We start from the raw sequence: 14,425 nt of genomic DNA on the forward strand, positions 1-14,425 counted from the left end.
CCGTTTCTCCCACACGTCTTCCTGAAAGCATACCACTGACTTGATAACCTGATTTAGTGGTTACAAAACCTGGCGATAAAACTGCTCTTAATGGAGCTCTTTAAGATCAAGGCTGTCAAGCATCAGGCTCAACCTCCTTCCCCCGACAAGCGTGCCTATATATGAAGTGCGCTCAGTCGCAGCCCGGCTGAGGCTCTGGGAACGAAACAGGGGCGCGGGGACCCCCGAGCGCCCCAGGAATGGCTTGGGAGTCCACGAGCACGTGCCAAAAAAACCCACCCTGACAAATCCAGGTTATTTCCCTGCAAAAATATTCTCTCGTTCTGCATTTCAAGTCAAGCAGCGCCGCGAAGCACTTCGCGGCCTTTGCGCGCCTGCTGCGCTCGCCGCGCCGGGGCTGCCGCGCGGCCCGGGGCTCGGCGGGACGGCCGCCCTCCCGGGGCTGCGCGTGCCTGGCGCAGCGGGTCGGCGCGCTCGCGGGCGCCCTGTGCTTGCGGGCCACGTCCGCCTGCGCCGCGACGCCTGCGCCCGCGAGCCCGCCGAGCCGCTCGGCGCGCACGCCTCGAAAGCAGGCACAAGAAAGCACAGCCCGAAATTATGCTTAGCGTTGGATAAAGCTGGGCGAAAGACAACGAGCGTAGCGTTAACAATCATTTATCACCTTTGCAAAGTGATTAATCTTAATTTAGCTGAACTAATCACAAATCTGGGACGTTTCCAATGCAAATTTCCAGGAGATCAGAACGATGCTTTTGGGAAGCCGGGGTGATTTTGCTGCTGGCATCGTGGCAGGGCGAGCAGCACCCGGCAGCTGCTCTGCACCCCGGCTCGCCTTCGGCCCCGGAGCGGTTTAGCAGAGAAAAGCGCCGGTGAGGGCCCGCAGACCTTCGCCGGGGCAAAAACTGGCCAGCAACGCAAGGAGACGTGCAGGTCTGTGCCGGCATCCGCCTCCGTCTGGCCGGGCTCCCGGGCAGCTTCGGGCTCATCCTGCCTGTTTGGATGGCAGGCGTAACGCCTACGGCAGCGCCGGGGAAATGAAGCGCTGATGGCAGTTCTGCTGAGGGGCCCCTTCCTGGTCATAGGTTTCCTTGCCATCGCTGATACCTTTTTTTTTTTATTTTGGCAGGCTACCACAAAACACCAAGGTAGCACACGGTTTTCCTTGCTGCGTTACACGTACGCGCGAGACGGACTTCCCGCGGGGCAGGGCTCCCGAGGAGCCTCCGCAGGAGGAGCTGCTCGGCCGCCGGAAGCGGCCCGAGCTGCCGGTCTCTTCGGCTGCGGTGCCGGCCGTGGCGGTGCGGCCCGGCCGGCGCGCGCGGGCAGGTCTCGCGCCCGGCGCCCGCCTGCCCCGGCGTGCCCCGGCCTCTCGGCTGAGTTAGCAAACAGCCCGAAGAGCTAGGAACCGGTAGCAATTACAGCAAGAACACTGCTATTAATGTGCTCATTTAGTCGGGGGGCCAGACTTGATGTCATTACACTCTGGGATCAAGATAAGGGCAATGCATTTACCTTCCTGGGTGTTTATAGACGTTTTAGCTTGCTCTTCCTCAAGCCCCAGGAGACAGTGGCCCGCGTAGGCTGGCGGTCCGGCGGCGGGGTCTCACCCTCGGGGGCTCCGGCGGCGCTGCCGAACCTTTCTGCCTTGCCGAGCAGAGAAAAGGGACAGGAATTAACGAGCGGGTCCCGAAGACCTCAGCGTCCCCGTCTTTTAAACGGCCTCGCAGACATCGCTGTGTCACCGGCGTCCGGGTTTTTCCCCCTGGAGCCTCCGAAAGGTCCCTCCATGCCCCGTGACGCCGCGCCGGGCATCTCTCAAAACCACCTTTATTAATTTCACGTTGCAAAATGTCATCTCTGTTTGTTAACCAACCTGAAGGATTGAACTCCGCTCGCTGCATATTTAACAGCAAAGAACAGGAAAAGCCCCCCGAAGAGTTTGCTCGCAGGCCGCTCCGAAGCGGCTGCAGTGTCAGCCAGCATCTTCCTTGCCGTGGTAGATGAGGAAAAAATGGCAAACCGCAGAAGGTCAAGACGGCACTAAAAATATAGACGCGCACGTATATATTTTTGGGTTCTTCACTTAATTATTCAACATGCATGCTGCCGTTTAAGAAGGCTGAAGAGGCTGGGCTGAGCACAGGTAACCTTTAAGAGCAACGGAAGAATTTAATAAGGTTACAGGAGGCCTTGAGGCCCCCTTGACAGCGCGTTGCCTTGGCCTTTTAATGATTTACGGGGCAAGACATTGGGACGGTCTCGCTGGAAGGCAGGAGCGGGCCGTGCCGGGAACCCGGCGCCAAGGTTTCTCCTAAATCACCAGGCCAGCTGTTTCCCCCTGTATGTTGCAAATGTCAATTAGCTCCTAATCACTCGTTAGCAGCAGCTGGGCTGGAGGGTTGGCAGCCTCCCACTCAGACGCCGAAAACCAAGCCTGAGAGCCGCGGAAGGCGAGGAGACGGGCGCTCTGCGAGGGGCGCCGAGGCCCGAGCTGCCAGCCCCGGCGCCTTCGCGGCCAGCCCCTTTCGCCGCGCCGCTCAGCGAACCCGCTCCCGCGCCGCGTGGCTGCTGCGCCTGGCCTTGCTCTGAAACCGCCTGTGCTGCCGTGGGGGCTGAAGGCTCTGGGCGCGACGACGGCAAAACGAGGCCGGCGGAAGGGGACGGCACGTCGAGCGGGTCTGCCGCCAAGAGAGGCGCCGCTTGGCCCAGCTCGGCGGCTCGCCGAGGCCGGAGCGAGGTGGAGCAGGCCCTAGGCTCCCGCCTCCGCCGCCATCCACGAGGTGGCATCTTGAGCCGCAGCTCTCTGCGCAAAAGGGGCACGTGGACAACTGTCCCCAGGCGGCTGCCCCCTTGCTTGGGGGCGTCCTCTGTCCCAGAGCGTCCCCAGGCTGGGAGACGGGAGGCGGCCGGGGGGAGCACGGGCAGCCCCGCCACGACCGCCGCCGGCGCGTTTGCCAAGCAAGCCCCGTTCGGGCAGCAAAGCAGCCGGCGCTTGCGGTTGACTTGTCTTGCTCGGCCACCGGCTTCCCACGAGCGGGATCGGAAAGGCGGAAACTGCAAATTGTGGAAACTGTGGCTCGTTCGGGGGGGTTACAGCGCTCAGCTGAAGCCGTCTGTGCTGCAGCGCGGCTCCGGCCGGGGCGCCACCTCCCCTCCCCGCAGCAGCCGGGCTCTGCCGGACTTGACCTGAGTCGGGCCAGCACGGCACGGCGCTGCACGGCGCTGCACGGCATGGCACGGCATGGCACTGCATGACACAGCACGGCACTGCATGGTGCTGCACAGCACGGTGCTGCACAGCGCTGCATGGCATGGCACAGCATAGTGCTGCATGACACAGCATGGCATGGCACGGCACGGCGCTGCATGGCACGGCACGGCATGGCGCTGCATGGCACGGCATGGCATGGCGCTGCACGGCATGGTGCGGCATGGCGCTGCACGGCATGGCACGGCACAGCATGGCATGGCGCTGCATGACACAGCATGGCACAGCATGGTGCTGCATGGCATGGTGCGGCATGGCACGGCATGGCACGGTGCTGCACGGCATGGCATGGCACGGCATGGCATGGCGCTGCACAGCACAGCATGGCATGGCGCTGCATGACACAGCATGGCACAGCATGGTGCTGCATGGCATGGTGCGGCATGGCATGGCATGGCATGGTGCTGCACGGCATGGCACGGCATGGCACTGCACGGCATGGCATGGCACGGCATGGCATGGCGCTGCATGGCACGGCATGGCATGGCGCTGCACGGCATGGCGCTGCACGGCACGGCATGGCATGGCGCTGCATGACACAGCATGGCACAGCATGGTGCTGCACGGCATGGTGCGGCATGGCACGGCATGGCATGGTGCTGCACGGCATGGCACGGCACGGCATGGCATGGCGCTGCACGGCACGGCATGGCACGGCGCTGCATGGCATGGTGCTGCACGGCATGGCACGGCATGGCGCTGCACGGCATGGCATGGCACGGCATGGCACGGCGCTGCATGGCATGGTGCTGCACGGCACGGCACAGAGCAGCACGGCACGGCAGAGCACAGTGCAGCACGTGCGAGCGGGTCCGCGACGTCGCCCCGAGGCTCCCAGCAGCGACACCAACAGAGAAAAGCGTGCCGAAACGGTGCCCGGCGTGGCGCGGCGGCAGGGCTGACGGCGGCGCGGCGAGGGGCGCCCGTGCCAGGCGCCGCCCGGCCCGGCAGCCCTTCGCGCGTGCCGCCCGCCGAGCCGTGCCCGTGGGCCAGCCCAAAGCGCAGGCATCTGCCGGGACCGCTGAGCCGGGAGCAACGCCGGGCGTACGAAGGACCTGTGCCGCCACCGGGGAGCGGAGGCAGCGCGCCCGTCCCCGAGGAGAGAGGGGCGCCCCGCGCAGCGGGCTCGCTTTGCGGCGCCCGCTCCTGGGCTCGCAGGAGGCGACCTGCCGGCTCCCGGCCACCCACGGCAGCTCAGCAGCCGCCAAGAGCTGCCCGAGGTATCAGCAAAGCTCCTCGGCGCAGGGGTGAGGCCGGCCCGGGTCGGGGAGGGTGCTGCGAGGCGCCAGCTCCGCTGGAGCTCCAGCAGCGGGGACACGGCGCGGGGCCACGGTGCACCGACCATGCACCCGCGCGGGTCGCCGGTGCGGCAGAGGCCCGGCGCAGCTCGTGGCGCCCCTGGCCGTGGCTGCGCGCGGGGCAGGCGGCAGAAGCGGCGGCGGCGGCGGCGCGGAGGGCGCCCGCAGCTCCCCGAACCCAGTGGGACGGATGCCGACGGCCCCGTTGCCGTGGCAACGGAAGGATGCCTCCGGGAGGACAAACTTCCCAGCGCTCCCACAGATTAGGTAGGATCTTGTTGTTCTAACTCAATTATATGTTATTATATCTTATTTTCATGGGTATAATTCCTATTTTAATAGATTTCGAAACTTCTTGCAAGCATTTTACAGCTCTATTTTTAGCTCTCTCGGGTGCAAACAAAAAGCTAACGAAAGCCAAAAAAAAAAAAGCAGAGAGGGTTGGAAGCCAAATATCTGCGCAGCTTTCTTCCCGCTGGATGAAGTACGCCATGCATCAGTTTAGAAGCATTAGATTTGCATATTCATGTCCCTTAATTTGCTCTTCGGGGGTTAAAATATAATAATTAATGAGCAAAAATCTTCCTGCGTGCACCAAGGAAACCCTGGTTGTGTGACAAATACATTAAGGAAAAATCATCGGGCATGAAGCGCTGCCCGGGGGAAGGGAGGCCGCGCGGGAGGAAACGTCCCGGGGCGCAGGCGCGCTAGTGAACGACATTGCGCCACGCTGAGTCTTTCTTTCCCTTTTTCAGGGGTTTAGCAGGGAAACATTTTTAATTCCTTGCTAGATAGTGATAGGGCAGCCGTCGTTTCCGCTTTGCCTTGGGAGGCGAAACCGGTCCCCGTCATCAGGCCGGAGCGGTGGCTGACGAGCAGATGAGCAAATCCGCGCTGAGCGGGACGGGCTGGGGGGGCCGCGGCCGAGCGGCGCGCGTCGGCCTGGGCATCCGCTGCGCGGCGGCGCGGGGGCCCTGGCGCCCAGCCGGCCTCTCCCGGCCCCCGCGATGGTCCTGCTGGAGGTGAAGAGCCGGGCGGGAGGAGGCCGGAGCGTGACCGCGGCCCCGGCACGGCGCCCCTGGTTCCCGCGGCTCCTGCGCAGCTCCCGCCGCTCCTGCAGCTCCCTGGTTCCCACGGCTCCCTGCACCTCCCTCCACCCCGGTGCAGCTCCGACAGCTCCCATGCAGCTCCCACGGCTCCGTGCAGCTCCCACGGCTCCGTGCAGCTCCCGCGCAGCTCCCACGCAGCTCCTGCGGATGCTGTGCAGCTCCCGCGGCTCCCACGCAGCTCCCGCGGCTCCTGCAGCTCCCTGGTTCCCACGGCTCCCTGCAGCTCCCTCGGCTCCGGTGCAGCTCCCGCACAGCTCCGACAGCTCCCGTGCAGCTCCCGCACTGCTCCTGCGGCTCCCGCGCAGCTCCTGCAGATGCCACGCAGCTCTCAGGCTCCCATGCAGGTTCTGCAGCTCCTGCAGCTCCCTGGTTCCCTCGGCTCCTGCAGCTCCCTTGGCCCCGGTGCAGCTCCGTGCAGCTCCGACAGCTCCCTGGTTCCCGCGCTGCCCCGCGTGCCTTTCCCCCCCACCTTTTGCGAGGCCTCCCGCTGCCTGCAGGGCCTGAGGCCGGCGCCTGAGATGCGGTTCGCGGGCGCCGCACGCGGGGCAGGGATGCGCCGTGCACAGCTAGTTGGGCCTCAGCAAGGCCTTGCGGAGAGGCCGCCTTTCGCGGCCGCGGCGGGCGGCTGAGCAGGCCCCCGGCCTTGGCAGCCTGGCGGCGGTTCGGGGGGCACCGGGGAGCCCGGCGTGCGCCTCCGCGGGGCCCCGCGCAGCCCGCGCCTCCCCCGTCGCGGGCAACGCCTCTTCCCAGCGGGGCTCATTACACTGTAATTGCAAAGTGATTTATTAGTGTGTTAATCAATGTTATCGCTACCCTGTAATTGCTGTCCCAGAGATGGCCGTTTTTTTTCCCCCCCCACGGGAATCCCTCTGCCTCGCGTTGCTCCAAACTCCTCTTTAAAAAGGGGAGATTAAAAATTGATCTTCAACCTGTGCAGTCGCTCTGGGTGGAAAGACACGTCGGGGGCTGGCCAAGGTGCGGCGACACCGTCGGGGCTCAGCTGGCCGGGCTCGGTGAGCTGTGCCGAGTATCAGCTCTTGTCAAGGCATACAGGATTGCTTTGCTCGCTCTCCTTTCAGCGCGCACGTTTGAAATAAATAAATTATATGATTAAAAACGGTAAAAGTGTGATCGGCTCCCCCACTGTGCTGAAGTTCACAAGGAGCATTTGTCAGTCCCGGGCTTAGCCCGCAGTTTGTGCGCGCAGCTGTGAGCTTTCTGCGTCGCTCAACAGGAAGCAATGAGCTCGCTTGATTAAATCTGCGCTGCTGCTTTACTCACAAATGTCAGCGTTTCCAACCGGTGGCGAAAGGTGTGGGAGGGCGCGGGGCCGCGGCCCGGCTGCGAGGCGGGCGCGAGCGGTACCCGGGGCGGCCGGGCGCGATGGGCTGCGCTCAGCGCCGTGCCCCGCCGCGCGGGCCGCCTGGCCGGGCCAACGGCTGCCAACCCGCCGCCACGCTCGCCTCCGTGGGCAAGAGGCGCCCGCCCTCCGGGCCGCTGCTCTGCCCGACGTGCACGTACAGCAGCCCGACCCGAGAAAGCTTCGCTGCGTTTCTAATAAAATTTTACAGCGCGGTTTTGAGTTATTCACCCCCCAGCTCCGCTCCTAAAATTCTTGTATCCTTCATTACAAATGCACGCAGGTTGGCCAAATGCATTACCGTTGTACGCCCCCAAAAATCTTCCTTTCACCTGCACATTCATTTTTATTGTCCAATAAAGAAAAGGTCAAAACCAGTATAATGAGGCTCCCAGTACTGCTGTATAAAATCACTGATTCGCCACCAACCGTCAGGGCGTTGGCACCCAGAACTCTGAACAAGTTCGCTTGTAAAAGTACTCGAATTGCAAGCTATCCTGCTTTTAAGTGCAGGCATTTAAGTGTGCATTATTTTTATTCCTAAGGTGCAAAACGTGCATCCTTTTGCATTGAAATGGATGCACGGCACAGTGCGGCACCGTGCAGCACGGCACGGCACGGCGCGGTGCAGCACGGCGGCAGCTGGCCCTCGGCATCCGGGGGCTGCCGGGAGCCACCGTCGCGCTGGCTGCTGTTCAGCCGGGAGCCACCGCAGTCCCTGAGGGGGTTTGTCCCTCCCGCTCTTAGGAAGTGTCATGGCTTTTCTGGTTCGCAGCTGGACCGCTGCGCTCTGTGGCCCTTTTCCTAGCGGGGCGCGGGCCGTTGGGCGCCTGCCGCGGGGCCGAGCGCCAGGCTGCGGTGCTGCCCTGCGGCCGCCTGGGCCCCCGCGCCGCCGGCCTCCCGCGCCCCTTCCCGGGCCGCTGATTTCCCGCCCCATATTGGTGCATTTTGCTAGGCAGGAGCCACTCCTGGTCACATATGTTTAATGTAACGGGGGAACTTGTAATTTGTAATGGCGGTTGAAATCGCTTTCTAATACATAAAACATAAATACAGCAAAAGCGAACAAATGAGCCATAACTCTCCGTAATGGAAAACACTGCCTTCCTTCTTTCCTCGCAACATGGGAAAAATAGCCCCACTATTTTCCCTCATTAATTTTGTATTGGCCCAAACCGTGGTGCTGCTGCTTTCCAAAGCACTTTGCAAAATAATGAGGCCATTTATTAGCACCAACGAGGCTGCAGAAAAAGAGCAGTGCAGATAGTTTCTATAGTAACTCCCTGCTGAAGCGTTTGACATTGGCCCCTGCGACATGGGCTGCGCGCCGCGCTTGCGGCAAGGCGCAGGACCCCGCGCCGGCCGGCCGCCTCTCCCTCCGCTGCCCGCTTCGGCCTGCGGGCCGGCCTTCCCGGCCGGGTGAGCCCGGCGCCGCAGCTCCCTCCGGCTTTGGCAGGTCCCGCCGGGGCTGCGCCGCAGGTCTCCGGCGCCGCGGCTCCCGGCCAGGCTGCCCCGCTTCGGCGCTACGTGAGCTGGGCCTTACGCTGGTCTCCGCGTAGCAGCAGAGCGTCACGGCGCAATTCAATTTGGCCGTTCAGTTACTGCTACAAATAAAAGAAAATACAGTTATTCGCCCAGCAGGCGCTGTGGGAACTAGGAGCAAAACCCATTTTTTCTCACGCCCTGCTCCAGAAATGGTCTCTATTCGGTTAAAAAACGATAAAAATCCCTGCAACCATAACCCGCTTATACCCGCTGCCCTTGCAGGGCCCCGCGCGGCGGCCGCCCGGCAGAGCCAGGCCTGCCTCCCCTCGCGGGACGCCGCGCGGAGCCCGCGGCCAGACGCCGGCAGGACGCGGGGGCCACGCGGGCGGCCCCGGCGCCGGGCATCGGCCTCGGGGCGGGGAGCAAACCCTTCTCCGGGGCCCTGGGGCAGCGCGCTGCCCGACGGCAGCGGCTCCGGGGGTGGCGAGCGGGGCCCCGGCGGTCGGCGGCGCCCGCTCCCTCCGGCGCGCTTCGGCAGCGCGTGAACTCCGGGGTGTCGCGGCTGCCTCCAGATCGAGGAGAAGCGGCTAAATTTATTGGCGGGATTACTCACTGCCAGTTATTCCCTGAGCTGTACAAGGCAGCTGGAAAGGGAGATAGATAAATCAGTGGGGATGCGCTGGCGCTTGGGGAGGGAGCGGGGCCCGGCCGAGGGGTCGCGTCCGGCCGCCGCTCGGCGAGCAGGGGCGCCCGCAGCAGCCCGCGGCGCCTTTGCCTCCTGGCCAATGCCCCGGGGCCGTGGCGCCTGCCGGGGCTGCGTCCCGCGGGCCGGCAGCTCCCCGCCGAGCACGGCCAGGTGGGAAAAGGACCGAAGGCTCAAGGGCCCGCGGAGCCAGCGGAGGGAAGCTAGCAGCGGGGCGACAGGGCGCCGGGGCACTGTGCCACGCCGTCCGTCGGGCGCAGGGCGGGAGGAAGCCCTCGCCGCCAACAGCACAAGCCTGCCGCACCTTTGCTCGGCAGCTCTGCTGGGACCTATGCCTATGCCTGCGGCGGAGGTTATCCAGCACCTCCATAAGACAAACTGATGTTCAGCACTAATTCATGGATATCCTGAATTATCCAACACAAATGCAAATAGGATATAAAAAGAGATATCAAGAAGAGGAACCTACAATGAGCCTCTCTCTCTCCTTCACGGAGGAGGAGGAGGGAAAAACATGAAAAAGGAGCCCAATAATTTATGCATCTGAGTGCCCCAGTCTGTCCTCAGGAACACGAACACCACTAACTGCCGCCTGTCCTTGAGACCCGCGCGCAATGTCATCTTTTTAATGAAAATTAAGTGCTTTGGTTGCACTACATAGGAGCTGTGTGGACATATTTAATTGCAGCACTGGGAGATGGCAACCTCATTTGCAAGGAAGCAAGTCCTTGGAGGATTCAGCGTGGACTCTTCAAAAACAACAGACACCGTTAGCTTATATGGACTAAAAATACATTTTCTGGCATCTGTGCAAACCATTTCATTTCCTCTTCATTTTCTCTAATTTTCTTTGTCTTCGGTTTCAAACGCTTTGATGCCTTCCAATGACAGGCGCATCTGCCTGCGCCGGCGGGGTCCCAGCTGCCCCGGGCGGCAGAGCGGCCGTGGCCAAGGCGGCGCCGGCCGCCTTCGCCGTGCGGTCGCGCTCAGCCCCTGCAGCTGCTCGTCCCGGCGCCTGCTGCTCCCCGCTGGCCGCCGGCCCTGCTGCTTGGCCCTTAGGTGACGAGGCGGCGGGCAACGCCGTCCGCTGCTCGCCACCGCCGGTCCTGCTTCTGGGCACCTGCTGCGCCGTGCCGCCCCGCGTGCTCGAGCCAGCGCGCGAGGAAACCTGCGCAAAGCCGGTCTCCAGCAGCCATGTAGTCCACCTCTACTATATTGCACTGTTTTTCACTCTGATCTTAGCATAAACCCGAGCTAAAAGCAAATCCCTTGCAAGATTACGTTAGCCTAGAAAAACTCAGCACATACATAAGCAATCCCACGCCGTTCCCGAGGTGCTTGGTCTCCTCATACAGGGGAACGAAACCCCCAGCCAACAATTTGTGGGAAGCAGCAGCGCCGATGCGAGACCAGAATGCGCGCTGTGGCCTTTCCTTACTCAAGCGCGCGGTCCCCATTGCACACGCCAACGTCTCCTCTGCGGGCGCCGCGCTCGCTCCCGCCGCCGCGGCGCTTCATCTGGGCCGCTTTACCTGGGAGACCCACGGGCCTGCTCCCCCCGCCGCGGGCTGCTGCTGGCAAACGGCACCGAGAAACCCGTCCGCCGCTGCCGCAGCTTTTGCGAGCCTGGCATCCTTGCCGCCCGGCTGCCTTGTGAAGCACGGCCCTGGCACGTCTCGCAGCGGCCGCGCCGAGGCTGGGCGAGCTCGGCGCGGGCGCGCGGCAGCCAGGCGCCGGCCCAGCGCCGCCGCTGCGGGTCGGGCGGCCGCTGCGGGAGCCGAGGGCAGCGGGGCGGCTCGGCGGAGGGGCTCGCGGAAAGCTGGGCACCACCGAACCAAACACAACCCCCCCCCCCCTTTTATTAGCTTTGTCTTCTTTGTACTTATATATATATATACACGTGTGTGTGTGTGCAGTTGCTGCTTCCTGGGCACGGCGCTGCAACGCGCGCAGCGCCGGGCCGCGCGGACGCCTTGCCTGAGCAGCCCCCGGCCCCGGGACCTGGCAAGGACCTGCGCTCGCGCCAGTCCCCCAACCTCTTTCCAGGCCCCGGGCGCAGCTCCCAAAAGCCTGAGCCTGGCCGCCACTCAGGCGTCTCTGGGGCAGCAGGACCGCGGCGAAAACGGCCCGTGCTCCCCGCGGCAGGACAGCGCTCCTTGCGTTTCACCGCTCACCAGTCTTCAGTGTCTCTTGGTGACCTTTTCTTTCAAATGTTTCAGCATAAATAACGCGCTTCTGCAAATATCTTCCGACTACTTCCCAACGCGCCGCCTCTCCAGGCGTGACAGTCCCTGAAGTGGTAATTTGCTCTGGCTTGGTAATTGCAATTTTAGAAATGGCTTTTCCAACCGCTCGCAGCCTGACGTCTCTCGGCGGAGCCATTCTGCCCTCCTGGCGCGGCCCCGACGGAGAGCCCGGCGCCGAGGAGGAGCGCGGCCGCCCGCGTCTCCCTCCCCGCCGGGGGGCGCGAGGGGCCGGGGCCGCCGAGCGACGAAGGGGGGGCGCGAGCGCAGCCGGAGGAGAGCGGCCGCAGGCCGGGGAGGCTCCGCTCGGGGTGCTCCCCGGCCCCGGCGTCCCCGCCGGCCGCCGCTGCGCTCTCACCTTTTGCAGCCCGTTCAGAGAAATTGCTGGTGATTAATTTAAGCTGAAGGTTAAGAGCCAACATAAGCTAGAAAGTCAATGACTAATCTATTAGGCTCCCCAGAAACTTAATTTACATGTTTTTAATGATTACTTCCTACCTGGGCACTCTGCAAACTAATTGGACTTGAATCGTTAAGTGCATTCAGAGGTGGACCCACATTAATAAGTACCACTCACGCCTGCTTTTAGCTGCAAGAGAAAAGCAAGTTTGGGTCTTGGGGCTGCCAGAGCGCCTCATTGCTATGCAAATGTTGCGGCCTCTCCTCCGCTCGCGGGCCAGCGGCTCGCTAACAGCAAGGATGCGGTAGCTTGGGAGCCAGGCTTTGCTGTCCCCGCCGCCATTTAGCAATTAAAATCCCAATTAAGGGCTTGATGCACTTCGTGAAAATTGAGTTTTTTCACCTATTGTAGGAAAAAAACCAAACCAAACCCGTTCCAGACTGGACATGACGGAGAGCGAAGGGTGGCTTGGAGGAGAGCGCGCCGGGGCTTCCCGCCGGGGCCGGCTCCTCGGAGGCTGGGATCCCCGCTGCGCCTTCGCCGGAGCCACTCGCCCCCCTGCTCCTAGGAGCGCTGCGGCTGCAAGAGGCCCTCGGCACCGCGTTGCAGCAGCCTGTCACGCTACAAGGGGGTTGCAATCTGCACGGTGGAAAGAGCCGAGGTGACCTCCACTTCTGTACGCCCGGGACAGCTCTTGCTTCCAGGAGAGCAGGATCTGGTGATAAAGAAGGAAGTGTGGCTGGAATAAGAAGCACCTACTTATAAGATAATGCGAAAGCCCTTTTAGTATAATTTAATGGCAAAAGGCAAAATGAGATTTGGAGATGCGGCGCTGCTTCTCTACTCAACGAGAGGATGAACGCTCATATTGGATCAATCCGCGTACGGATTAGAAAAGAACCAGCGTGATATTGACTTCTCTAAAAACTCCGGCCTCTGTGCTGGAGACGAGCGCAGCGCGGTGCCGGGAAGCGATGCCCGACTCCAGCCCGCTCCTCGGCAGCCCAGCGCGCCAGCCCACCACCACCCACCTGGCATTTCCTTCCTAGTCCCGTCAGGAGAGCAAGCAGCTAGCAATTTACAGTCTTCACAAGGTAATCATAATGACATGGAGAATTTCACAGTTTGCCATCAATTAATAGCCGAGCAAACAGAAGACAGTAGTTATATTGGGGAAGATGTTTCCCCCTAAAGAACAGTGCTTTTAATGAGGCTCATAATAATACTCATTAATTTGTGTATGTCTGTGTATTTTCAGGTTCGGAAATGAGAAAGAAAATAGCTGTGCGTTACAGTTGACGCTCATAAACACGCGCTTCCCTGCTCCTCCTCAGCCTCTGGTGGGTCATTGCAAATTTACTTTGCTGATTACAAAAACCAGTTTCTAGGAAGAAATCCAAGGCCCAGCAGAAAACGAGGCCACCGCAGGAGCCGCCGCAGCGCCGGGCCGCAAAGGGCGGCCGGGGAGCCCGCGCCGCGCGGGGCGTCCCGTGCCCGCTGCCCGGGCGCCTCAGCTCGCCCTCCCGCGCTCGACTGACTGCAACAACACGACGTTCTCTTATGTAAAAGAAAATGTACTTCTAAACTCTTTGCTTGCTGCTCAGAATTTCTTGCGGAATTGCACAAATGCAAAACCAAACTTTCACAGCAACGTTCCCAACATCCAGGAAATTCAGATAAAGATTTTTCCTTTTATGCATGCATTTGCACTTAAATGGGTACATATAAAAATGACCTCATGCAGGATGAGTGTTGATTCCGTACAGTTCTTATCTGCAGAAACCTGCACTTAGTATTTAGTTTTCCCTATGCTGGGGAGGTCGGACTTCATCTGTCTTCTTTCCCGCACTGATAAACTGATGAGAGCCAAATTGTGAAACGTCTGAACCCCAAGGAGGAGCCTCTGTTTTCTCCATATTCCTAGATGTGTTGTTGCTCTTGCAGCCCGCTAGCCTGCTGGCCCGCCGTGGAGCGCGAGGCTGCCCCAGCGCTTCGCTGCGTGCCCCCGCTAACACGCGGCGGCAGGCAGGGCTGCCCGTGGCTTGCCCTTCCCCACGGGGGCCGCCCAGAGCGCCCCGGACAGCCGCTCCGCGCCCAACCGCACGCAGAGCTGCTCTGGGCGCTGCACCGCTGCCCCGACAGCAGCGGCCCGGGCAGGGAAACTTGCCCTCGTTTGCAAGGCGTTTTAGCAAGTCAAAGAGAAACGGCAGGCGGCTGAGCGCCCGCAGGCGACGGTGCGAGGAAGGAGGTGGGAAGCCGTTTCAGAGCAGGCGGCGGCAGCAGGGAAAGACCTCGCTGAGACATCTTCATACCTCGCTGTGTGTGGGAGGCTCTTCTAATGATGGGGAACTTAAACTGGCTAGAAAACGTCACATGGCTGGCTGGTTTCAGACATTTCCCTTTCCGCCCATAGCTAAAACCCTGTCGGCTTGCGCTGCACCAAAGCGCTGCCTGCTCAGCTCACAGATGAGCCGACGGCAGGAGGAGCCGGCTGCGCTAACCGGCCTGGGAAACTGGGGCCGCCGGCAGGCAGGTCCCCGGCCCCGCGGCTCAGGAAAA

At 61.9% G+C, this 14,425-nt stretch overlaps 1 protein-coding gene across 2 annotated transcripts in view; it reads right to left on the minus strand.

Annotated features, from left to right (window-relative positions):
• Window positions 1–11,841: 11,841 nt before the first annotated feature.
• Window positions 11,842–14,425, minus strand: part of AJAP1 (adherens junctions associated protein 1) — a 158,037-nt gene continuing 155,453 nt past the window's right edge. For both annotated transcript variants that reach the window (XM_068916295.1, XM_068916296.1), the window contains exon 5: window positions 11,842–12,581. In XM_068916295.1, coding sequence (XP_068772396.1) covers window positions 12,488–12,581 — 94 coding nt within the window. In that variant the 3' untranslated portion in view covers window positions 11,842–12,487. The remainder of the gene's footprint in view (window positions 12,582–14,425) is intronic.

This window comes from Struthio camelus, chromosome 21, assembly GCF_040807025.1.
Source record: "Struthio camelus isolate bStrCam1 chromosome 21, bStrCam1.hap1, whole genome shotgun sequence".
Lineage (NCBI taxonomy): Eukaryota > Metazoa > Chordata > Aves > Struthioniformes > Struthionidae > Struthio > Struthio camelus.